We start from the raw sequence: 27948 nt of genomic DNA, 5'->3' as shown, positions 1-27948 counted from the left end.
CGTCCGTATCTTCTAAGCAAACGGCCCCTCAGCTCACACCCCCTCCGTCAGGAGCAGAGAATGTCAGGGAGAGTGAGAGAGACAGAGAAAAGCAAACAATCAAAAATCAATATGGGCTGTTAGAGCTTTTAAGTGTGCGACGCACCACGCAGGAAGCATATCGTATATCATTGAGGAGTTTAATTTAATACGTAATACGTGCTCTGATTGGGTAGCTTCTCAGCCATCCGCCAATAGCGTCCCTTGTATGAAATCACCTGGGCAAACAAACTGAGGAAGCATGTACCATAAATTAAAAGACCCATTGTCCGCAGAAATCCACGAACCAGGCAAAAAATCCGTGATATATATTTAGATATGCTTACATTTAAAATCTGCGATGGAGTGAAACCGTGAAAGTCGAAGCGTGATATAGCGAGGGATCACTGTATTCTAAATGTCATGTATACCTAAGTCTCTCTTTTTTTGTCAGTGACATCATGGATCAGAAGGTGCATACTTTCAGCGTGAGCAGGAGCACTCAAGAATAAAACTGAATAAAAAAAATTCACATCCACAGTCATTCTCAGTCACGCACACCATTCACATCCACATCCACAGTTTTCCCAGTCTTGTTCATGCACAAGATCTGACACGGTTTTCAAATAAAAAGGGGGTGTAACAAAACAAGTTTGTTTGTTATACCACATCTTTATCTGAAAACGGCGTCAGATCCAGGGGGTGTGTGGGAGGTTGAACATGAGTGAGAAAATAAAACTGAAAAAAAAAAAACCTGCTAACTTTAACTCTAAATTTACAGATGTAAATCAAATGTATGCTTTTATTGTATGATATTAACAATAAGAGCAGCTTACTACTGAAAATGGTGAATTTGGAAAGCAGCTGCTATCGAAACCGCGACCTCTTAATTGGAAAGCAGCAGTTCTTAGCATTGCACCACGCAAGCTGTCGTATCAACCACCTACCATAACCTGCTTTCTTTTTTCTTCGTTTAAATTCTTGAATAAAACTGCACTTGTTTTGTTATACTTGTACCTTTTGTGGAAGTGTTTATTTCATATTTGTATTTCAGGCTTCACACCTTATACATTTCATGTCTACATTTTTTCAATTATTACTAAAACATGAAAAACGTTTTTGTGTTAACTACGTTTTACATAGATTGTTGTTGATACGGAACACACATGAATTGTATGTATTCCAAATGATGATGTACTATTTTACCCTATAAAGCTCCAGCACTTCACTATAAGATAAACACAGAGCACTGAGAAACTTATTTGCGAAATGAACTGCAGCGGTGGGCGGGGGGATGGGATACCAGGCTGCTTGCTGCTTATCGACACATTTACAGGACAAAAGACATTGACGGAGAGGTGAGAAAGTTTTTAAGGTGGGTCGGATTTATGAGGTTTCTCGTAGGCTCTGGTAATTCTCGTGTTAAAGGAATGCTCCATCCAGCAATATTTTTTAATGTTACTTAACCCATGTACTTTGTAGTGGTGGCCAAGAAAAATGTCTAATCTAATGTTTTCATGTGGAATGACTATGAAGATGTTCATCACATAACAGAACTGAATGTTCTGTACTGTCCAACGACAAATCATGTGAAAAATGTACATAGGAAAAACAAAATATTTTGTTCCTTGTGTTGCATAATCCAAATGTGTTTTTTATCCAGTTGCTAGCTCAAACAAAACAAATGCATTTCTTCTTATTTTTTATTTTTTTGCTAAAATATTGTTAGTTACTTTTTGAATTACCAGTGCATACATAAACATCTAACCCAAAGACATGGGAGAGATTTCTGAATTGTTGACAGGACTCTTGACCAACAAATGACTGGAGGACGAGGGTCTTTAAGTCAAAAAGTCTCTACTGTAAGTCTTTGGGTTTACTGTTTATGTATGTGCTGATAATTCTGGAAATAGCTAACAGTATTTAAGCAAAGAAAGCATTTATTTTGCATGTTTTGTGTCAGTGACTGGATACAAGACATGTGAATTATGCATCACAATTAATATGAGATGTTTTTCCCATTAATGTTATATGGAACTAGTGACCATTGGATTCTGTTTATGTGATAAATGTCTTTCTCTCCTTTCTGCATGAAAACATGAGATAAAAAGTGTTTCTCAGCCGCCACTACAAAGTACATGGAGTAAGTAACATAATTTTTGGGTGGAGTATTCCTTCGTGCATATTGTACCTGCTAATATGTGCAATTAGATTAAAACAAGATCCACAAGTTTTGCAAAAAAAAAGCAATTAACTTTTAAATTAAATTAAATTTGTTCATTCAACAGTATTCAGATACCTTCTTGAATTGTTTGTGCACTGGGACTGTTTTTTCAGTTAATACTACAGACTGCTAACTGCTATTACTTTAGGGCCATTTGAGCATTTTGTTTTTTGTTTGTAATTTTAACAATGTGACACAAGGCCTTCTCTGATAAAACAACAGCCTTGAGATACAAGTGTAGAGGCTGATTTAAAAGAAATAAAGTTAAATCTTTCCTTCCTAACTATAGTATCTGTTCCTGAATAGGTAAGTGACATTTATGAATTGCTAGATAACTAGCAACTAACTAAGGTCTTTTTGAACAGTATACCTGCTACAGCTAAACATCAAACAACTGATGCCATTGTTAACAATGATATTAATCAGAATGAGATATCAGTTCTACAGACTAGACTAGACTAAAAGGTACCAGAAATGAAAACTGGATGGTACTTTGTATGGCAAATGACCATAGGCCAATTCTGATGGGCATGCTTAGGCTGCTATGATCAACAAATAGGCAGGCTTTAAAAGACACCTGGAGGTGATCTGTGCATCAGTAAGCAGAAGGAACATCCTCAAAAGATAAGATTTAAAGTCTGTCTCTGTCTGACTTCTTTATATAAAATTTGTCCAGTATTTAACTGTCTCCAAGCTCAGGGACTTGCTTCAAGAAGAGAGTTTCAGTTGTGAAAATCTGACACATGGAAGAGATCTGTATTGCATTATCTGGTAGTTATGCATTTCTCTCAGAAACTTCAGAACACAAAAAAATGAGTCCACTAGCCAAAACAAGCTAAAAAAACTGGTAGTTCTACAGATTTAAAATGATGAGGAAAGGAAACACAAGTTCTCTCCACCACATAAATAAAAATTCTTCAGTAGGCCTTGGATCTAGCAGTACACCAGTTCACTGAATGTCAGACACTATATTAAAATACTGCGCATTGTGTAATGCTTTATCTCTATCAAGGTAAGCTTAAAATATTAATAGACAAGTGGAAATAGAATGTAAAATCAAAAACTATCCCCCTGTTCCTTAGCAAAATCAGGAACCAAAAAGAACAGCCAGTTTGGGGCAATATATTTTGTGTCATCTGTCTTTTGTCCTGGTTTTTATGTTTACACAATAGCAATTATTCATTTTTATTATCATTGTGTTTATCCTTACATTGTGTATACTCTTGTAAGACAAGTATGGCCCAGCTACCTTGATTTAAGTTGTTCAGGAGTCCTGATCCACAGAGAGAGGTAAAGAAAATTTGAAAGTAGGAGTATTATTGAAAATCTCAGTATCTAATTAGTTTTGCAAAAAGTTTAATATCCTCTCCCACTTCCCTACATCAGCTCAAGATAGTTAGTGCAAAATATCACCAAAACCTTGCTTTGCCAAAGTCTCTCTCAATTCAAGCCAGGCTCTGTTAAAGAAAATTTAGGTAACTGTGTACTGCTTTGCTTTTAAATAAAGTGAATTGTCTTAGGCCTTGTGAAGCACTTTGTTATTATCCTTCTACCTGTAATAATAAATAATGAAGGAAGAGAGAGACTAAGATGCCATTTTCTGACGTGTTTGAGGTTATACTTGCACGGTTGCACAGAACACAGATAACAGGCCTCTAGACTAAATTATTCCTGACTTTTTTTAAAACTAGGAAACAGAAAAACAGAGGATCTAGAGTTATTCCATTTGACTAATCAGACATTGCAATTGGTTAGTGATTAAATAATAAAATGGTATGCCATGTAAAATATATTTTAAAGAATTTTCACAGTATAAAATAGCTTGCATTTTCTTCTAGATTAATAAAATAATAAGCTAAATGGTTGTTAAATGTATTTTGCTATTGTCTAATTGCATGTAGTTAGGGTCTGAATTATTTTATAACAGTGACTTTATTGTCATTCTTCTTAATGTTGAGGTGATTTTTTAGGCCTTTCTGATTAGTAACTCTCACTACTGCTGTTATCTAGTGTGGGGCATCAAAAAGTCTGTCTCAGTGGAAATGCATCAGTTTACTTGAGCTGGAGCCAGACGTTGGGGAAGCAGTTTTGCACAATAAATATCCTATATCAAAAAAATACATTTGCTGACACTTTGATTCTAAGATAAAATAAAGAGACTGCTTTATCATTTATTCAGCTGCTAAAGATCAGTGTCTTACTAATTGTGGTTACTGAAGGACTGCTATTAAAAAAGTGGTAACTTACTGACAGTGATGGCAAGATTACTGCTACAACAACCCTGTGCAAAAACAAGCTAGAAATAGATTTCCTTTACTTTATAAAAACTACTTGGGGAGGGTGTTACAGGCTAACAATGAAAATTATTAAAGTGATTCAACACTCTGTTTTATTGGCTTTAGATTAACATCTGAACTCATGTCTCTCATCTGAAATATTTTTTTGCACCTTAAAATGTCAGTCCATCCATTTTTCTAAATCTGTAGAATCATGGATAGTTTGGATCTATCCAAGCCAGCATAGGACACAAGACAGTAACAATCCCTGGAAAGGGTGGTAGTTCACTGCATGGAGAATGCACATAAACACACAGGCCAATTAACATCACCAGCCCACCTAACCTGCATGTGTTTATAATGTGGGAGGAAACTGGAGCACCCAGAGGAAACCCACATGTACACGGGGCTATAAAAGATAAATTGTGCAATGTCATATTCTTGTGCAGACATAACAAGATAAGCCATCTTTTCACCCCATTTAAAAACCCATTTTCAAATCCACACTAAAAAAACTGACTCATAGAGAAGGGAGTCTGTTAGCATAGTAAGGGGAACAAGGAAGTAACCAATAGTGCAGAAACCCACACAAGAACTTAGTTTAGTTTTGTAGCTCTAATTTAGTTTAATTGTTTTTTTTCTACATGTCACAAAGAAAGCAGAACTCCTTTATTCCACCCTTAGCTTTTGTAAAAGAAGCTAAATATATAATGCATAGATATAGTAATCACACGATATATAACTCAATAAAAAGTAATGAATAAACAATGTAGTAGTCCAGCATTAATTTAATGGTATAGTTGGGCATGTTTCAGCATACTTAAGATTTTAGAGCTCATCTAACTGCAAAGTCCAATAATTTCTTGCTATCTTGGTGATGAATATTGTCACATTATTCACAAGGATATGGGAGAAATTACTACTGTAGTTTTTAAGCCAGTTACAAACGTAATCCAACCAGTAGGAAAATTGCGGCAGCCAGAATCATACAGACATGCAGATGTGGTAATTTACAGGAGGACTGGCACATGCTCAGGGACAGAGTAATACAGTGTAGCAATACCCTACCTCATAGACTTCTTTTGACTGTATGAAAAAACCATCATATTGTGAAACAAGTAAAACTTTGTGGAATACTCTTTCAATACTGAAAAAAAAAACTGAATTGTAATTAAGCATCTGTGAATAAAGAAACTAACAAACTACAATACTATGATGCACATCCCTCCCAGTTATATATTGCAAATGACTTTTCAAATATAATTATCCCTTGCAATTTGTGGGTGTTACATATGCAGGAGCCTTGGAAATATGAAAATCTGGAAATACAATTTGGGCCCATGATTAATGCATATTTCAAGTTTATTGCACTAAATAAGATACAAAAAGTTGCAAGAAGTGTGACATAGAATTATCACTGTGCAAGCAAATCATATGTGTGAGGCTGTCTGCCAAGACAGTGATGTCCCCCAGACAAACTGTATAGTCCAGCGGTTCTTTAGTGAACTGTAACTTTACAATATGTAACTTTTTATAATGACATTTTGTGTATATTTATGGTAATAAGTGACAAAAATGTGTATTACAGATATAACATAAATCCAACAAATCACGCACAAAGCGGAAACCAATCACAACACAGTCCAGTATTGTAAATGATGGTGTAGTTTTGAAGTAAAATCCCCTGTGAGCAGCGTTCTGAAAATGATATAAAGTTTTGTCTTACCATGATACCAATGTATGTGAAGATCGGTAGAAGCTGGGAGTGCTCCTTGACAAAGATGCTTTCCAAAGAAGATGAAATCACTTAAACAAGTTGGCACAGGACAAGAACATAAAGCCAGAGAAAACTGTAAAGCGATGGCTTTAATTGTAGTCCAGTTCTGCCGTGAATTGTTGAAACAGAAAGGCCCCACCAATTGCAACCCTGTCGGCTTCTTATGGCTCACTTCTAAAACTAGTGACATTACTTTTCAGCCAGCAGCCCTCAGGACTACCACTGAAGCTGCCTAATGGAGCAGTACTCTTGAGGTTCTTGGAATTTGCAATCCATTTAAGTTGTGCTGCTACTTAAAACTCACAAGGGCCGACCTGTATTCTCCTTTGTTTTACAGCTGTCGTTGTCCTTTGACAAACCAAGGATAAAAACAATCACAGCAAGCTGCAGTGTAGCTCCACAGAAAACTCCCTGGAGTCTGCTTTCTCATTGGATAGAAACATGTCAGCATAATCTTCAAAAATGGAAATTATCCAGCCGGAAATAATGTTTCAAGAAGTGATGTGAGCATATGGCCATGCTAGATGGTAATTTGAAGAGCTCTGTAACATCATTCCATCTTCCAGAGTAATACAAAATGTATTAGAGATTTTGAAGGTTTTTATGTTAATTATATCATATATTATATTTCATGTTTATATTTTAATGTGTTCGCCCTATAGCTGTGGGTCCTGCAATAAATGACTTGTCTGCCTTTTGTACTCTGGCAGCAGTGCTTCCCCTACAAAGTTAGCTGTTTTCTCTTTAGTTATATCCAGTCCTTGACTCTCATGGTTAATGATGCAGTTAGTATGCGTGTTGGGATGAAACCATAAAATATGATTTTTTTTTTTTTTTTTGCAGGTTATTGTCTAATTTGCATTTAAAGGAACAGTCACCAGTGATCTTGAAGGGCAACAACTCTAGAATTTAACACAGTTTTGATATAATTTCACTGTGTTTCTTTGAAATGAGAATAGTTTCTATGACTATGAGAATTTTTATGTTTCTCCTTTCAAATATTAATGTGGGATGGTATAGTGGTTAGTTCTGAAAATTAATTAATTAATTAATTGCTTAAAATGTACTAGGATATTTTTTTTTCTCTATTAATTTCTTAATTGTAAAACTGAGAAAAATAATACACTACCCTAGGTATTTAGTGTCCTCAATGGAAGAGAACATTTCATAGTGTTTTGCAATACTATACCAATAAAATATTTCCGTTAACATCCATCCATTTTCCAACCAGTTGAATCCGAACATAGGGTCAGGGGGTCTGCCAGAGAGAATCCCAGCCGCCAACACAGGGTGCAAGGCAGGAACCAATGCCAGGGCGCCAACCCACCGCAGGACACACACACACACTATAAGCACGCACTAGGGCGAATTTAGAATCGCCAATCCACCTAACCTGCATGTCTTTGGACTGTGGAAGGAAACTGGAGTACCCAGAGGAAACCCACACAGACACGGGGAGAACATGCAAACTCCACGCAGGGAGGACCCGGGAAGCGAACCTGGGTCTCCTAACTGCGAGGCAGCAGCGCTACCACTGCGCCACCGTGCTGCCCTTCCGTTAACATTATGTTGTGTTTTTATAATAGCATCGCTAAACATGTGCATTTAGGATTGCTGTTAAATTCCAGGTGCTTTTTTAAAGTAGATAGATGAGAGGAAAATAAATCCAAACACCATATGTCAAAATTTTGAAAACTCTTTTGAAATCATAAAGTCTTGTAGAGGCAATAACAAGAGACATCATTATGAGCACCATTGGGTTTAACTGTAATTTGTGAATTAGCTCAGGGAAGCATTTTTTTTATTCATCTGTTTGTACTATACACATTAATATCAGTAAACATCAGCATTGTTTATTTGTTTCTTTGCTGATGGCACACTGTCTTTCCTTCCTTTAGCTTACATAATTATTTTACTGTTCTGTCTGAGTTGGTTAAGAATGTTTTAGGTCTTGAGAATCTATATCATTCTTCTATTCTTCCAAAATGTTTTTTTTTCTGCATCATACTCTTCTTGATTGTTAATGGCACATTAAAGTTGTTACATACAGTATGTACACATTGACAAGTATGAACTTAACTGGTATGCAGGTACGCATGCGGAATAAAAATCATGAATACTTAATGTCATTTGTGTCACTATGGCTTCTTTGCCTTTGCATACCAGACAATCAGGTCATAAACACCTCCTATCACGTCTACACATACTACTTTGCAAAGAATTGGCAAAAATGAGCCAGAGCAGAAAAAGAGTTTTTTTCTGAAAGTGGCTCCAAGATGTGCCGTGGGCTGAAGCAAATGATGAGTGCATGGAAATGTGCTGCATGTTTCTGACAAAACAAGTGCATTTTGCAAAGGCTCAAAGGATTTCAATCCTCCTTTGTTTGACAAACATGACAAAAGCAAGGAGTACTTGAATTGTGGTACAAGCTATTCTAATAAACAAGCTAGTCATGAAGAACTATCCAGGCTCCCACTGGATAGATGGAGAAACAAGCAGAATGAAGAACAATTGTAAGCTATGTGTAATATATTTCTAATCACCTTTCAATCAATCAGTCAATCAACATTTATTTATATAGCACATATTCATACAAAAAAATTAGCTCAAAGTGCTTTACAAAATAAATAGAAAAATAGAAGACACAATAAAAAATAAACATAAGTCAACATTAATTAACATAGAATAAGTAAGGTCCGATGGCCAGGGTGGACAGAAAAAACAAAAAATAAAAACTCCAAAAGCTGGAGAAAAAAAATAAAATCTGTAGGGTTCCAGACCACAAGACCGCCCAGTCCCCTCTGGGCAATCTACCTAACATAAGTCAAACAGTCCTCTTTGTATTTAGGGTTTTCATGGAAGGACCTGATGATGATGGTCATGTAGACTTCTGGCTTTCAGTCCATCAATGTTGGTGCATCATGATGCTTTGAGTAGGTGGTGGTGGCGCAGGCCGCCACCACAAAGAAACCGGAAAAAGAAACAGAAGAGAGAGTTGGGGTCAGTATGGATTTTAGAGCCACTGTGAATAGTTATTATGAAGAATTGAACATACAGAGTATCAGGATTAAGTTAAAGTGAAGTTATGAGAAGGCCATGTTAAAGTAATGTGTTTTCAGCAGTGTTTTAAAGTGCTCTACTGTATTTGCCTGGCGAATTCCTATTGGCAGGCTATTCCAGATTTTAGGTGCATAACAGCAGAAGGCCGCCTCACCACTTCTTTTAAGTTTAGCTTTTGGAATTATAAGGAGATACTCAATTGAGGATCTGAGGTTACGATTTGGAATATAATGTGTCAGGCATTCCAATATATAAGATGGAGCGCGATTATTTAAGTCTTTATAAACCATAAGCAGTATTTTAAAGTCAATCCTGAATGACACAGGCAACCAGTGTAGTGACATCAAAACTGGAGAAATGTGTTCAGATTTTCTTTTCCCAGTTAGGATTCTAGCAGCTGCATTCTGCACTAGTTGCAAACGATTTGTGTCTTTTTTGGGTAGTCCTGAGAGGAGAGCGTTACAGTAATCTAGTCTACTGAAAACAAAAGCGTGAATTAATTTCTCAGCATCTTTCAATGATATAAGAGGTCTAACTTTTGCTATGTTTCTTAAGTGATAAAATGCTGTCCTAGTGGTCTGATGAATATGTGATTTAAAATTCAGATTACAGTCAACGGTTACCCCTAAGTTTTTTACTTCCGTCTTAACTTTTAATCCTAGTGCATCAAGTTTATTTCTGATAACCTCATTGAAACCATTATTGCCAATTACTAAGATTTCAGTTTTCTCTTTATTTAGTTTGAGAAAATTACTATTCATCCATTCATTCAGAAATACCAGTAAGACATTGTGTTAGTGTATCGAAAGAGTCGGAGTCATCAGGTGCTCTTGATAAATACAGCTGTGTGTCATCAGCATAGCTGTGGTAACTCGCGTTGTAACCTGAGATAATCTGACCTAACGGAAGCATGTAGATTGAGAAAAGCAGCGGACCCAGGATAGAGCCTTGTGGAACACCATATCGAATATCATGTGTCTTTGAGATGTGATTACCACAACTCACAAAGAATTTTCTACCTGCCAGGTAGGATTCAAACCAATTTAAGACACTGCCAGAGAGGCCCACCCATTGACTAAGGCGATTTCTAAAAATATTGTGATCGATGGTGTCAAATGCAGCACTCAGATCTAAGAGGATGAGAACAGATAAATGGCCTCTGTCTGCATTTACTCGCAAGTCATTTACTACTTTAATGAGTGCAGTTTCTGTACTGTGATTTGTTCTGAAGCCTGACTGAAAAAAATTTCATAAAGCTAAACACACACATCCTATGTCTTCCTTTGCTGAGGACATTTCTTTACTGGAGCGGCTAGGAGTAAATGTCCGAGGTACATGTAATTCATATTAAGGGGGAACACGGATCATGCAGACCATTGCGCACACTATCAGTGGGGAGTTAAGAGCCAGGTTGGAGTCTGTTGAATTTTGAGCACTGTTTTTTGTTGGATCTGAGGGCATAGCTAAAACCAAGCGGGAGATTGTTAACATTATGTCTGTGTCCAGCAATGGAGAGTTTACAATAGACTTCCTCGGACTGATTGAACTCGGTACTGACCGAACTGAGCAGGCCATAACTGATGGACTTGTGAGGCTTACCAAGATGCAGGCTTGGATGACTGGATGACAAAGTTGGTCACTGTGTGCCCTGACTTTGATGCTGTCAACACTGATATGTACAGTGGCATTGTGCCAAAACTATGGCAACTGACTGTGGTGGCAGACCCTCTTTTGTACATTTTGCGCACCGCACACACACTGGAGAACGGCTCAGAGTCCGCTGATGACAATGTTCTTTACTGTGAGACCTTTACTTGCTCTGTGTTAAGCTACTGCAGTTTTATTTACAACAAGGTGGAACAAAATAGCATGGCTGTGCTAAGGACGTTGTGTGAAGAATTTGGGATCTCCTTTGTCAAACTGGGTAGGTTTCATAATATCAGATGGTCTGCATGGTGGCATGAGACATTGTTAAAAATATCAAGACTATTGCCCGTCATTCAAATGCAACTCTCCACAAGTGATAGCAGTGACGTTTTCAGTGTTTTCTGGTGAACATGCTTGACATTGGCAACATTTTGAAGACAACATCTATTAGGTTTTAGAAGGAATAGCTGACTATTGGAGAATGTAAGGATGAACTCATGGTAACCATGGAGAGTTCACTCTTCTGCTTGATGGTGAAGGCCACTACAGGATCACACACTGTTCCTAACCCTGATGCTGACAGGGACAAGACAAACTTATTCAGGAGGTTAATTGAAGAATTTGAAATCAGATATGACTCCCTCAAGTCGTGATCATTTCTTAGTATTTGATCCATCAACTTTGCCTCAGGAAAAGCAAGACCGCCATAGTTTGCACCATTCTTCAAAAACATGATGCCACCTTGCAACTTGACAGAGTGACCACAGTGAAAGAATGGATGCGCATAAAGCAAGCAGGAAAACGCTTTGCAGCATCCTCTGTGTGTGACTTTTTTTTTGTTCTTTATTTCGCCTTATACAATTTCTTGTATTAGGAATTTGTTAGTTTTCGCATAGCCCTTGGGGTCAGAGCGCACGGTCAGCCATTGTACAGCACCCCTGGAGCAATTGCAGGTTAAGGGCCTCGCTCAAGGGCCCAGCAGAGTAGGATCTCTTTTGGCAGTGACGGGGATTCAAACCGGCAACCTTCGGGATACCAGCACAGATCCTTAGCCTCAGATACTTGGTCCACATAATAAATAGAAGCAGTCTAAATGCTTACTCCAATATCATCAATGTGGTTAAACTGTCTCTTACGCTGCCTTTGAGCAGTGCAGCCAGTGAGAGGGGATTCTCACATCTAAACATAATAAAAAACAAGTACAGATCTTGTCTGTCAAATCATTGCCTCACAGCCCTGATACACATTCACCTCTCATAGAAGACCACAAAGACATTTGACCCAATGCCAGCTGTTGACCTGTGGATGGAGACTGCTAAGAGGAGGCTCAACCAGGAACAGGGAGGTGCATCTGCACCATCTTCATCATCCATAATGCAGGAAGCTGAGTTAGAGGACTGTGAGGTAGACACCGAGGAGGACAGCGAGGAAGACTGCATTTACTAAGACCTCACTACATATAGGGTGAGTACCAAACTACATCTCCTGGTACTCACCTGAGTAACTCACTGAATAAGTTACGTGCACCCCTGCACACTGACTAACTTATCACAGGAGTAATTCTAATTCTGAAATGGTAAAATGGTAAAAGAACAGATTAAATCTTAAAGGAAAGTTCTGTTCTTCACTTCCGTGATTCTCGGAAAAACTCGGATGAATGTGTGCACTCAGATTACATTAATGAAATCAAAACATGAGGACTAACACATGTGAACTTTAGATAACAGTAAATTTAAATGTTGCTGTTAAACTAGAATGTGTCTTTAAATTGTGGCCTTTTTAAATTTGATAATGGATATTAGAAAATATGCCTGCTTTTCAGGGGTATGTGTATAACACAGCTATTCTTAAAATTAATTCATGATATGTACAGTGCTTACTAACATTTTTTAAGGAAGGTAAAGCCTGCATTTTGAAGTTTTGCTTTCTAGAGTTGCGTGCAATATTTATTACTGTGATCTTTATTAAGCTGTAACTTTACTGAGTGACCTTATAGATGCTTTGTGGCTTTATCAATGTTTGATACTCTTGACTGTCATGCATGTTACGTTGTTAAGGGTCTGTGGTTAGGTGAAGATATTTATTAGAGACTATTCAATGAAAAGTCGGTCAATATGTATGTTTTATAATATTACAAATACCACTACTGTTATATAATGCTTTACATTTCTGCCATTCCCACAATGAATTTTGCAGATTAAGTTAAATTATAATGCATTGCACTACGCAGTCAAATAAAACAGTGAACAATGTTATTGTTGCTGTTGTTTATAATTTTCTTTCATAAATTTTATTATATTTTTTGTTTCACCTACAGGAAATCAGACTTCTTCCAGTAATGGGAACACTGCGCATACTGCATTTGTACTTGTTCCAGTGTTTTTTGTAATGGGTCTTTTGGGAATCTTCATTTGTCATGTGTTGAAGAAAAAAGGATATCGCTGCACAACAGATGCTGAGTCAGAGGAAAAAATCCAAGAGGAAAAGGCTGTTAGCTTTGGTAAGAACTAGTTTTGTTTTATGCATGTGGGTAGAATAGAGAAGGCAAAGTGAGTCAGTATTTGTAATTAATCTTAGTAAAGTAAAACATTGCCTTGGGCATAATGAGTACATATCCATTAGTTATACTCTACTATCTACATTATCTGTTGAATAAACTAATATTTGTTTGTAAGAAATATACTAGAATTTTTGTATGCAATACCAGTACCAGTGAAATTTTAGGATGCTCTATACCAGCAACCTGTGGTCTGATGATTTGCCAGGGGTCAGCTAAGACCATTGGAAATATGGGTTTTGTCTATTCTGATGTGTAAAACTTGTTATTGTACCAATTTTTTCCATTGGTAGTTACTAATTTTTTACTATAATTGTCATTCGAGGATAGATGTCGCAGACATTTGAATCAGAATAATTTCAAACGTTTAATTGTCGTAACTTTATTATATTTAACTGTTTACCTTACTGTACATCGAATGGTGTGAATGCAGGGATTTACGCACTTCTTCTTCCATTTCCAACAACATATCTTTGCGAAACAGGGTTTTCCAGCTTGTTGGTTATCAAGTCTAAATACAGAAGTAGACTTGTTGCAGAAGATGATCTTCGTTGTGCTCTTGCAAAGACTGCCCGAGAATTTCTGATATGGTGAGAAAGAAGCAGCCTCAACCTTCACACTGACGTTGGCTTTTTATGTGAACTGTCGCAACAATTTTGTAGCAATGTAGTTTACTGTTGTTTTAAGATTGTTATCCATTCTGTGCCATGCTTTTCACATTTTCACATAAGTATACAACATGAATACGGTGAATACAGTTCAATACACAATGAAGAAAAACAAATAAATGTAAGTCATAAAGACAAAATTTTGTTTATTTGTAATTAGAAATACATTTTTTACAATATATAATTATATATTGTTTTTGATATTAATCACTACGCTTTAATTATGTTCAATTTGTAACAATGAAAATACATCCTGCATAACATATATTTACATTACGATTCATAACAGTAGTAAAATTACAGTTATGAAGTAGCAAGCATGGGAAATTGTATTAAAGGGCCGCGGCACTAGAAAGGTTGAGAAACGCTGCTCTATACCTTTCAGTAAAAACAGCAAAAACAAAAATCCCATTCAAAGACTTTTTATTAAAGCACTTTCATTTGCTGAAGGGAACAATATTGTGCCCTTTTCTGTAATACAATATAAAATATATAAATAGTAACAGTTACAACAGCTTTAAAATTCTCTATTATCTAGAATGAATTTTCTGTGTGCAGTTCTGTGTATTATGCAGACCAAAAATTTAAAATTTGAAGAGTTATATTTAAAGTCACATGCATACATACACACCCACAATGTCAAACCTGCTTTAGGGTTGTAGGGCTCGAAGCACTAAAGCGGGATTTGAGTGTTGCTTACCCTGTTGTCTCTATTAACTTGTTTACTTTAATCATCAACATTCAGGTTTGTTCCTGAATGACACAGAGGTAAAGAATAACATTACAGCAGAACAAACGTCTTCATAATTCAAAATGTAATTTGCCTTCTTGCAGTTTAAAAGAAAAACAAAAGACAATTTCCCTTTGGGATTAATAAAGTGTGTCAATCAATCAATCAATCAAATACCGTTATCATCAAAGTGAAAAAGTGTGATATATGAAAGAATTGAGAGTCTTTTCATAGTCATGTTAAATGTCATAGAAAATATATTACAATTACAAACAGCCTCTGGTTTCTTTTTAAAATATTCCCACATTTAGCACATCTACAGATTGAATTACAAGTGTTATGTTGATCTCTGCATGATTCTCATTTATACACATTTTTCTTAGATATATTTCACAATAGGCAGAATATACAGTATTAGTGTATCACAGCTGAAACAATGTTAAATATTTAGCACATAATGATTACATGTTCTAGGATTAAAGGGTTGAAGCAATTACAGCAGTGTCCAGTTTTTAGTGCTACTGATTTCTTGAGGTCATATTTTAGTATTTGTGTATTGGAAGGGTTTATTTTTCAGTTCTTCTTTTTGCTAATTTATTGTTTAAAAGGGTTAACTCATTATTTCAGTTCACTTCAGTTTTTTTTTGTATGTTGCTACTCACCAAATATTGGCTCAGAGTGCTGTAACAAGTTCACAAGTAAAATACAATTACAAACTTTACAAATTATTATTTACAAAATGTAAGCTCATGAAGATATATTTAAACACACAGTAAAAAGTAAAAGCAGCTTTAAACATAAGTGGAACCTAACAATATCTGTCCATTAATATTATCATTGAACTATGGCCAGTCAGCAACAGAGGAGAGGGAAACAAAAACTCCTGGAGAAAATAAACCTATATGGAGTCCACTGTCAGTTATAACAAACAACTTCAGACACTGTCAGAGCCCAGGGGACCTAGGCCAACTGGCCATCTACTCCCTTCTGGGCATTGTAAAGTATAAGTCTGTGCTGGGATGTTTTAATATGATGACAGAATCATTCTGACACTGAGCAGCAGCACTGGGAAGATAAACAGAATAGAGGAGGGTTAGTATTGGTTCATAATTATTGTATTAATTATGTTTATGTAAATGACTAACAAACAGAGATACAATAAGCACAGTTAATCAGCAGCTCTAATCAGAGTATGCTAAACTAAACTAGTGTGTCTTCAGCCTAGACCAAAAAGCTGACACCTAAAGGACATCTCTTTTAGTATATGAACAGGCAGATCATTCCACAACTATGGGTTTTAAAGTTAAAAAGTCAACCACCAAATGTTACTTTGTTTGTCCATTAGAATCTTTAGTAGGCCAGCATTTTGAGATCTTAATGTGTACTCTGGTTTGTAGGTAATGATAAGTCCAGACAAGTAAGCAGGGCCTTGGCCATTTTAAGGCATTATATGTAAGAATGAGAATTTTGAAATCAGCCCTAATCTGGAAGCCAGAGTAAGGACCTAAGAACAGGAGTTACAGTTAGAGTTTGTACTTTCTACGTCTTGTAATGAATCAGCATTTTGAGTTAACTCAACACAGCTAGTGAATATCATATCAGTATATTTCTAAATACACTAAATACGTTAATTTCTCTGTGTCCTTCTTATTTAGAAGCAGCTTAATTTTCCAGTATTTTTAAGCTGGAACAAGCAGGTTTTCAATTGTTTTGTCATGTATGTTTTAAAAGACATGCTGGTGTCAAAGAAAATGCCAAAGCTGTGTATTGATATTCAGTAAAACTAATATTTAGACTATCCATCCATCCATCCATTATCCAACCCGCTATATCCTAAATACAGGGTCACGGGGCGCAAGGCAGGAAACAAATCCCGGGCCGGGCACCAGCCCACCGCAGGGTGCGCACACACACACACCTACCCACACACCAAGCACACACTAGGGACAATTTAGAAACGCCAGTGCACCTAACCTGCATGTCTTTGGACTGTGGGAGGAAACCGGAGTACCTGGAGGAAACCCATGCAGACTCCGTGAGAACATGCAAACTCCATGCAGGGAGGACCGGGGAAGAAAAACCCGGGTCTCCTAACTGCAAGGCAACAACGCTTTAAAAAAAAATTAACAGAATATAGATAGATGCCTGTGTAAAGTTTGTCAGGTAACACCTAAGTGATGAAGTAGACCATTGGAACATTTTCTCAGTTTCTGAACACTTGCTCTGGATAGATGAGATGAAAGTGTAGCTTTTAGGTCCAATTCCAAACATCATGTTTTTGAAAAACCAAAAGCATCTAGTTACCAGTTGTAAGATATGATGGAAGAAGTATTAAGGTTTGGGGCTGCTTTTCTGTCTGAGGGCCTAGCCACCTTACTACCGTAAGTCAATGTAGTTTATACTATACCAGACATTACTTGAGGGGAATGTGAGGTCATCTATATAAACGTAAATAAATGCGATGAAACTGAATTATAAGTAAACCTTCTTGTAATGGAGCAACCCAAAACATTAATGGAAATGCAAAAAGAACTATTCAAGAAGATTATGGAATAGGCAAATCAAAGCCTATAGCCTAACCCTTAAAAATGATGCTGGAGTACTTCAAACAAGCAGGGCTCCAGACTGTGACTAAAATGGTTGCATTGCAACCAAAAATAATCTTTGGCGATTATCATTTATACTTAGTTCGGCAGTGGCAATCAAAATCATTGAAACTTTAAAGTAATTATATTGTAACAGATGCAAAAGGCCATTTTTTTATTGTTGAGTGTACGTGCTATTAATATGCAGGTATGTGTCTGTACACTGGGGGTGATGTGTCTAGTTTATACTTGACATGCCTGTGGCAGGCTGCATCAATATCTTGTTGGGGACATAGGCTACACAACAAAAATGGTGTCATACTTGGAGATGCAAAAATGTTCCCAGTAGACTCCCGATACGGACCTCCAGAGCTCCACTCCATTGAGGAGGTTGTCGTTTTTTATTATACATCATTGATAGGACTTAATTTACACTATGATTAAGATTAGGGTTGGGGGAGGGTCATCTGATTCAAGTCAACTAAACCAAGAAACAAAAACCTGCAATGCAATTGGTTATTAAGCGGAGCTACTGAACTACGGAGCTGCATCATTGTTTGATTTGTATCTTTTGATTTAACGCATGCTCCATGCAAAATGCTATCCTGTCTGTTTTTAACTTGCGCACAACGGTGTCATGCGTTTTAAGGTTGCAGGTTTTTGTCTTTTTACTGGGGTGCTATGTGATTGATTTCTGAGAGTAAACTTTGATAAAATACCACTTGTTAGTTGTTACTTCACTCATTTTGGTATGCAGGGTACAGGTTTTGTTTTGTTACCAATAAATTATTCAACGGGAGCTCATCAACAAAGAAACATGGAATAACAGATTTAGTAAAATATTAATAATAATAAAATTATAATTAGTGATTCATAGCTTAACAACCAAGAACTCTGTACAAAGGCATTTAAAGGACAAATTGTTAAATGTACTAATCCACTTTCATGCCATACATGGTGTCTTGCTCTTAAACATTTACTCAGATAGTTTTTTTCTGAGGGGAAATATATAATATAATTTCCACGAAAAAGGCTTTGTTGTTGAACTCAAATTGTTCAAAATGTATTTTAAGAGACTAGTCAGTCTTTTGCGTCAATTTCATATTTAATGTGTCTCTCCATTCATTGGAGGGGACACTCATTTCCATAGCTGAGCATTTGTCACTGAAATGCTCTTTTTACAAAATGAACACTAGATGGCTAAAATTAAGCTAAACCTATTTAAAAAGACTGGAAGGAACAGTTGTTTCTAGCTAGAGTAGAGCCATAGAAATGCCTGTCGCCTGTGTTCTGCTTACAAAATGAATTGAGAACACCTAAAATTCTTAAAAATGTATTTGATATTTAAAATGTCTGTTAAATAACTTTCATGTCTACTGTGGCCTTCTCTCCCATCTTCTGGGGGATTGTCATTTTCATGACTGGAACATAGCTGTAGAAATTTGTGTCTCTTTGCCTGCTACTTGCATGATGAATACTGAAAATAATTTAAAAAGATTAAAGGACATTTGCTATGTCCCTTCCATGTCTGCTGTGCCCAACATCCCATCCATATAAGGGGATGTTTATTTCCTGGGCCAGGCTTTTGCCATAGAAATGGGTGGCCCCTGTCTTCTGCTTTCAAAATGAACACTGCACAGCTGATGATTAAGAAAAAGTCTTATGACTACAGCAGATATTTAAAACAAACTACTTTAGCACCAAAAGCAAGCATGAGATAAGAGTAATCAGTGTGGAATTATCCTGTTTTATACACACAGCAACTGCCGTGAAGACCCAACATTGGTTGTCCCACATTTACTGGGTACATTCTGGTTTTCTGCACTTGGATCACAAAATAACACCTGTGCATCACCATATGGAATACCTGGCTGCAAACTCAAAAACACTCACTTTAAAGGGAGAGCATAGCACAGAAAACTGAGAAGTTTCCTTGTGTGGCATGGCTATAATTTATAATAATTGCTGAAAACTTTGTTTGGAAAATAAAATTATCATTATTGCATCTGGCCTAAAATAAAAGAAAAATGTACATTTTCATGTGATATTTGAATCTACTGTCCCAGGAAGAAAGCTCCAAAGCTGAATGAGAGATCCATAGTGAGACACTGGATTAGACAGAAACCTAATCTCGGCTAACCATAACTGTCTTGCAGGATAATTTGACCCAAGCTTTCATAATAAACAGCATACTGCATGAGTATGAAACTAAGATCATGGAGGGCTGCAGGTTTTCATTCATCCATTAATGCTGCTAAAGGAAGATGCTTTTTTCCCCTTATTTAAATGGACTTGCTTTTTAAGATTCAGTTCTCTTAATTATCTTTTTTTGCTCTTTCTTAAAAAAAAAACAAACACCCAAACAGTGATATACAAGGTTATCTAATAGATGACCAATTAACTTTTGCCTCCATCATGTGAAATTTGCTTCAATAAAATATTTTAAAAGAACAAATGCAGAAGAAAATGCAGATCTGCTATGGTCCACACAATATTTGGATGGTGATCTCAGAAAGAAAAAAAACACAATCAGCTGTTTTGGAAATATTTGGTGAGATGGAATAAGAACACCAACAAAACATAGAATTAAAAAATGTGTTTCATTAACATCAAGAATTGGCTTATAATTAAGAAACTGGCTGGATCTAGATGGGTTGCACTCTGGGAACTACGTTTGAGACCCATCAGTTAGCTGTTCATCTTTTGACTTGCCTTGCATGTTTTTATTGTTTGGTCATTTTACCAAGGAATAAAGAAACAAGGGTCCTAAGTCCTAAAAATCAAGTGAGTTAAATTTAAGGCAAGAGAAGTATGCTGTATTAGCATCAGTAATTAGTTACTAATTAAGGAAATGACTTTCAAAAAAACCTGCAGACACTGCGACCCTCCAGGATCTGTATTTGACACAACTGGCCTAGAGTGTTAGAATTAAGAACCTGTTTTTTTTACAGAAGATAGGAAGTTAGTACGGTTAAACCAGTTGGAGAATATTTAAATCAAGTTTACTGCAGAATAAATGACACTGCATTTAGAGATCAAAGATGAAAGTGAACTGTAAAATTGAAATTTGTTATTACTTATAATGAACTATGATTGTCAGGTGGCGAAATATCATCTATTTGAATATTTTGCAGTTATACAAAACTTCACTTGTGATTTATTTTTAAAAAGCATAGGTTTAAAATTAACTGCTAACCTTATGGTATTTAAAATGTAACAAATGTATAAAATTTATAATTAAATGTCTAAACTTTTTTAGAATATCTAGTAGGTAACACATAATTTAAGTAGTGATCAGTGTTGGAAAAAAGTGAATATTCTTTTAAAGGTTGAATTTATAACTAAAAACTCTTCTCTTCCATTGCAGTCAATACTGTACTGCAGATCAAATAAACTATTGATTTTTGTAGGGCAACAGTTCATATTTTAAGGTTTCCACATCATGACCTTTGAGATGTTACACAGTAGTTACCACTACTTTTAAATAGTGAGATTTTTCTGTTTTACTCATGAAGTGGTTTGGATTGTTTAGAGGTAATTTATAAAATAAATGTTATTTAATCACTTATAAATGAACATTTTATTTATTTTCATTTATTACTATTGTGTTTCATTTGTTTATTTATTTTACTTGAAAATAATTTTTATTCAAAATATAAATTCACCAAAATCTTACATTTAGATAGATACTTTATTAATCTCAAGGGGAAATTCACACAATTCAGCAGCAGTACACTGATACATAACGAAACAATATTAAATTAAATAGTAATAAAATGAAAAATGAAAAAATAAATAAATAAAATTAATGTTAGCATTTACTCCCCCGGGTGGAATTGAAGAGTCGCATAGTGTGGGGGAGGAACGATCTCCTCAGTCTGTCAGTGGAGCAAGACAGTGACAAAGTCTGTCACTGAAGCTACTCCTCTGCCTGGAGATGACACTGTTGAGTGGATGCAGTGGATTATTCATGATTGACAGGAGTTTGCTTAATGCCCGTCGCTCTGCCACAGATGTTAAACTGTCCAACTTTAATCCTACAATACAGCCTGCCTTCTTAACAAGTTTGTCCAGGCGTGAGGCGTCTTTCATCTTTATGCTGCCACCCCAGCACACCACTGCGTAGAAGAGGGCACTTGCCACAACCGTCTGGTAGAACATCTGCAGCATCTTACTGCAGATGTTGAAGGATGCCAACCTTCTCAGAAAGTATAGTCTGCTCTGACCTTTCTTACATAGAGCATCAGTATTGGCAGTCCAGTCCAATTTGTCATCCAGCTGCACTCCCAGATATTTATAGGTCTGCACCCTCTGCACACAGTCACCTCTGATGATCACAGGGTCCATGAGGGGCCTTGGCCTCCTAAAATCCACCACCAGCTCCTTGGTCTTGCTGGTGTTAAGGTGTAAGTGGTTTGAGTCGCACCATTTAACAAAGTCTTTGATTAACTTTCTGTACTCCTCCTCCTGCCCACCCTGATGCAGCCCACAATAGCAGTGTCATCAGCTAACTTTTGCACGTGGCAGGACTCAGTCATATTGGAAGTCTGATGTATATAGATTGAACAGGACCGAGAAAGTACAGTCCCCTCGGCGCCCTGTATTGCTGAACACAATGTCAGACCTGCAGTTCCCAAGACGCACATATTGAGGTCTGTCTGTAAGATAGTCCACAATCCATGCCACCAGGTGTGAGTCTACTCCCATCTCAGTCAGCTTGTCTCTAAGGAGCAGAGGTTGGATGGTGTTGAAGGCGCTAGAGAAGTCCAAAACATAATTCTTACAGCACCACTGCCTCTGTCCAGGTGGGAGAGGGATCGTGTAGCATATAGATGATGGCATCCTCCGCTCCCACCTTCTCCTGGTATGCGAACTGCAGAGGGTCGAGGGCGTGGCGGACCTGTGGCCTCAGGTGGTGAAGCAGCAGCCGCTCCATGGTCTTCATCAGATGTGACGTCAGAGCAACAGGCCGGAAGTCATTCAGCTCACTAGGACGTGATACCTTTGGGACAGGGTGATACAAGATGTTTTCCAAAGCCTTGGGACTCTCCCTGTTCCAGGCTCAGGTTGAAGATGCGCTGTAGAGGACTCCCCAGTTCCAACGCACAGGCCTTCAGCAGTCATGGCGATACACCATCTGGACCCGCTGCTTTGCTGGCACAAAGTCTTTTCAGCTCTCTGCTCACATGGGCTGCTGTAATTGTGGGTGGGGATGTCTCACCTATGCTGGTATCAGCAGAAGGATGGTTGGAGGATGCAGTACTCGAGGTGAGAGTGGGTTACTGTGATCAAACCTATTAAAGAAGTTGTTCATTTGGTTTGCTCTCTCCACGCCTGTCTCGATGGCGGCACCCGCTCGAGCTGCAGCCAGTGATAATCTTCATCCCATCCCACACTTCCTTCATGCTGTTGTTCTGCAACTTCTGCTCCAGCTTTCTCCTGTACTGCTCTTTCGCCCTGAGCTGGACTCGAGTTCCTTCTGCACGCTTGAGCTCATGCTGATCACCACCTTTAAAAGCCCTTTTCTTCTGGTTCAAAAGGCCCTTGATGTCACTTGTAACCCATGGCTTGTTGTTAGCATAGCAGCATACTGTTCTTACTGGAACTACAATGTCCATACAGAAGTTGATGTAATCAGTTGTGCATTCAACAGCCTCTTCAATGTTCTCACTATGTGACCCAAGCAATATATCCCAGTCTGTAGTTCCAAAGCAGTCTCTCAGAGCCTCTCTGCCTCAGGGACCACTTCCTGAATGAGCGTGTAGTTGTAGGTAGCCCTCACTCTTGGTTTGTATTGAGGCTGCAGCAGAACCAGGTTATGATCTGCTTTCCCAAGCGCAGGCAGCGGGGTGGCGCTGTATGCGTCTTTAACGCTTGCATACAGTAGGTCGATAGTCCTGTTTCCCGAGTGTTACAATCCACATACTGGGAGAAGGCAGGTAATGTTTTGTCCAGCGTTACATGGTTAAAGTCTCCAGCGATTAGCACAAGTGCCTCAGGATGCTGTGTTTGTAACTTAGCAACTGCAGAATGGATGATGTCACTCGCCATCTCCGCGTTCGCTTGAGGGGGGATGTAAACAATAACAACAATCACGTGTCCAAACTCTCTGGGCAAGTAATAGGGACGCAGACTTACGGCCAACAGTTCATGTCCCTGCAGCAATTGGAGATTTTAACGTTTACATGTCCTGAGTTGCACCACTTTGTATTGACATAGAGAGCAAGTCCTCCTCCTTTCTTCTTTCCGCAGGTACTTGCGTCTCTGTCCTCTCTAACTGTGCTATACCCGGTAGCTCCACGTTAGCATCTGGGATGGTAGTTGTTAACCACGTTTCATTAAAACACAGCAAGCTGCATTCTCTATAGGTTCTGATATTTTTCACCAGCACAGCCAGTTCGTCAATCTTATTTGGTAGTGAGTTCACATTTCCCAGGATCACAGAAGGCACAGACGGTTTATAACGCCATTTTCTCTCAAGTTGTCTCGATTTAATCTTATCTTTTATCTTTGCGCTCGGCTGCCCGATATCGTCTTCTTACCTCGTCAGGTAAATAAGGAACCACACCGACATAAGCATTTCTTCTCAGTGCTTTAAGCTAACTACTTGAATAGGCGATTCTCGGAGTGTAAAAATCCATGTCAAGTAGTAAAATAGTAAAAAGTGTCCAGGGAGCAATTCCACATAAAAGAAAGTGGTAGAAGTGATCAGTGAAATAGAGAATATTTAATGTTACTTTGCGAGCTTTTCTTCTTATCGAATACAGTCTGAGTTTTTTTTATTTCTAAAAGCAAAAAATTGACAGGCTATGAAGACATTCACCCCGGAAAGCAATTTCAGGCAGCTGCTGCCTAACCTGATCTGTTAACAGAAAAGAACAGGTGGTGTTGATTGTAAAGGAAGAATTTGTAGCAAACAATAGGTTTTCTATATATGGAGCATCTCAGGGGATAGAAAATAATGATATACTGTTAGAAAAGTTGACAAATATTTTTGGTTTCTCAGTTGGTTGTAATTTATGGCAGTCTCTCCATCTAATTATAATTCTAAGAATATAAAGTACTGTAAATGAACCCCAGACCTTTATGTTTCTTTGAATTTACACCAAGAAATCAATGTTAGTGACACATGAAGACCAATATAAAAATATACTGAAAGATAAAGCTGGCAGCTTTTTTTTTTAAGGCTCACTTTCAGTATTTCATGATTAATATTTATGCACCTATTTCTGATATTGTTTCAGAAATGGATCATGTGTGGTAAGTGAAGATGTCCTTAAATCTTGTTAAAAATTCCATTTCCAATTCTAAGAATTTGATTTAAGACAAGAATTAAGAATAGAAAATGTGAATTTTCTTAGTGTAACTAAAGCCCTTTCACACTATACACCAAAATATTTTAAGTTCTACACAACACATTTTCTCACTAAGTTTTAGATTAATTGAAAGCGAGACTTTGTAATAAATAGCATTCAAAACTGAAGCCTTAAGAAAAATCTGGATAAGATATTAAACTTGATGGACTGAATGGTCTCCTCTCTTTTGTCAAATTTCTTATGTTGTTATATGCAATATTGAATTTGTTTGCAAAATTGAAATATTTCTTGTATGTGGCTCTACATATTTTCATAATCTTCCTTCACATCGTGTGTGTTGATTACAGTCTGGAAAGTTGTCAAATGTTAACAACAAATTATAACCCAGATTTAAAAAAAGAGGTCATATGCGTGGTTAGAGTCATAGAATTAATATATTTTTCTCACAGTCAGACTGGATGCTAAGATTGGGGCAGGGTGCTAAGAGCTACCTAGAGGGATAGTAAACTTTGCAGAATATGCTGGTCTTCTGCACAGGCTCTGTAAAATTGTTTTTAGGGTAGAGAATTTGGAAGCTTTACATGGAATTTAATCAGTGAATTCACAGGCCTAGGAGGGAGTGCCCACTTTGTCAAAGAATAGACTGTGAATTAGCAAAGGGACTTCAAGGAGTAAGCCATCCAGATGGAGCTGTATGAGTTGCTTCGAGGAGGAATCTCCCTGCACTAAGTAGAAGGATGAGGAGCATTGTGGCATGTGGAAGTGTGTAATTGTTGGTTTGGCAGGTGGTCACAAGGTCCAGGCAATAGAAGGAAGTTTATTTGACTGCTCATGTTTTGTGTACGACAATAAATATGTCCAACTTACTCAAATATAAATTAAAAGTTACTTACACCTCTTTCACACAACCACATTACACCACAGGTTGTAACTCCAGATATTGCGAAAGCTGCCACCTGGGGTTACTAGATGTTTATCCCAAGTTATAATTAACTTTCACTTGTAAAATGAATAATGTCAAAATTTACAGTATGAATATAAAAAGTTCTGCATACATTCAGACACCTTTCACCAGTTTATCAGTTCAGAGTTTGTTGTAGCATAAAATATTGATTGTCAACACTTACTGAAAATGCATTTTCTACAGTTTGCAAGTGTGTATTTTCAAATCAGTTGTCCATATATTTATAAATGTGTTCTTCTGGTGAATAGACTGGTACCAGCATAAAAGGACTACTTACTGCCAGGCTTGAAATTATATTTTATTTTATTCATAATAGCAAATTTTTTAATGTTTTTTTTGGGAAAGAAATTTAGTTTATAATTTAAGTATTGAATACTTTCAACATTTTAGCAATAAATGGGACTACAAAATATACAGAATTCTTAGAAAAGGAAATAGAAGCTTTTATCAACAATATTTTTTCATGAAGTTTTCACCTTTTAAACTATTTAAATCCTCCCTGTACCTATGGACAGCGTTAATGAGATGCTTAATCATTTAAAGATTACTGGGTTATTGAAGTACTTTTAAGATTAGAAAAGGGTAAAATAAAAAATCACCCGGGTAACATTTACTGAGCAGCGCTCAGTGGATATCATACACCCATAGCAAATATTTTTCAGAAATCATTGTATATGGGGAAAAAATTCTAAAAGACTGCCAATTTTTTACCATTATACTGTATAAAACAGTGATTGGTTGACTAAAATAAATATAGGCTTAACTTGTACAGTACTGCAAGAAAAGTATCTGCAAAAAATGTAAATTGTAGATGTGTTGGCAAAAGGAGATTATGTATACTAGAATGCCAAAATTATACAAGAAATCAACAAAGCACTTAATCACGACTGCATAAAAACTCCTTTATATTGATTGTTAAATACATTTTTGATAATGTACCTCTAGAGAGGTTAGTAATCAAATTGCTGGAAGTGGATATTCAAGGTGCAGGTAAAATTAGCATAAACACAGAAAGCTTTAGGCTAGGGCGTGGGGATTTTGTACATGATTGAATGGTTTTAAAAGTGGGTTTCTTCAGGGATATGTGTCTGATTGTGCTGCAAAAGCAATTGAAATGGCTGCAGTAATGTTTGGGTACATTGCTAGATGTATAGAGTTCCTGTAAACTAAGGTTATTTGTAAGCTAAATAATACACCCATGAGGTATCGCCTGGGGTAGTAAATGCAAATGGTCTCAAAATCTCTAGTAGCGCTACAGAAAGTCCAGTGAAGAGCTATTACACAAATTGCATAATTGCAGAAATAAAAGATATGAGCATTGAGAAGATATTTACAGAATTTAATGATTTAGTTCAGAAAGATGTGGTGACATGATTAAACTCCTCGAAGGCATACATACAGTTTGAATGAGTTCCTAAACAGGTGTATGCTTTTTTTTTTTTTTTTTCCTTGCCTTACTCAATAAGTGATCACGCATGTGTGTACTGCTAAATTTAGATGAATAGGAATTAAAAAGTCATGATCTGCTGAATGAACTGCATCCACTAAAACTTCACATGTTTGGACCAGTAAATAGTTTGTGGCAGGGACATGGGTTACATTTGACATAATGAATGTAATTTATTCAGATTGATTATTTTAATAGTTGACCATTTATTACAATTATTTAAACATACATATAGCACATATTAATCATTAATTTGCTGCTGTTATAGCTTTGTTTGTCACTTAATTGAAAGAGCAAGAATTAAGAAGAGAACACACCTTCAATGTACACAAGGATAATTTGTAGTTACTATTCAGTGTAGCAGTATGGTGTTGACAATGAGATGAAACTTAGCTTCCTGGAGGAAATCTTTCTGCATAAAGAAAGAACAAGAACATATACACCAGCAATCCAAATGGCTAGATAAGAAAATAACATTCGGTTTACTCTGGCAATTAAAGTAGCATTGCTGTTATGTGTGAGGACAAGAGAAAAACAATCAAATTATTTTCATAAGGGTACCTGCAGAAATTATGAGGTTGTGAAAATGTAGAATTTTATACAGCAAGAATAAGCTACTGTCTCTGTCTGATTTCTCAGTTAGTAGTATATATCATTAGAAGTTTTATATTTTAAGATT

General features: G+C 36.9%; 1 protein-coding gene across 1 annotated transcript in view; it reads left to right on the top strand.

Annotated features, from left to right (window-relative positions):
- The window catches only part of rell1 (RELT like 1), an 84226-nt gene that overhangs the window by 12125 nt on the left and 44153 nt on the right, over positions 1–27948 (top strand). Inside the window, exon 2 of the mRNA XM_039751279.1 lies at positions 13320–13502. Within this exon, the coding sequence (XP_039607213.1) occupies positions 13320–13502 (183 nt within the window). The remainder of the gene's footprint in view (positions 1–13319; positions 13503–27948) is intronic.

Source organism: Polypterus senegalus, chromosome 4 (genome assembly GCF_016835505.1).
Source record: "Polypterus senegalus isolate Bchr_013 chromosome 4, ASM1683550v1, whole genome shotgun sequence".
NCBI classification, from domain to species: domain Eukaryota; kingdom Metazoa; phylum Chordata; class Cladistia; order Polypteriformes; family Polypteridae; genus Polypterus; species Polypterus senegalus.
Note: the sequence above shows the minus strand (reverse complement) of the source record. Positions and strands in the feature narration are given on the sequence as shown.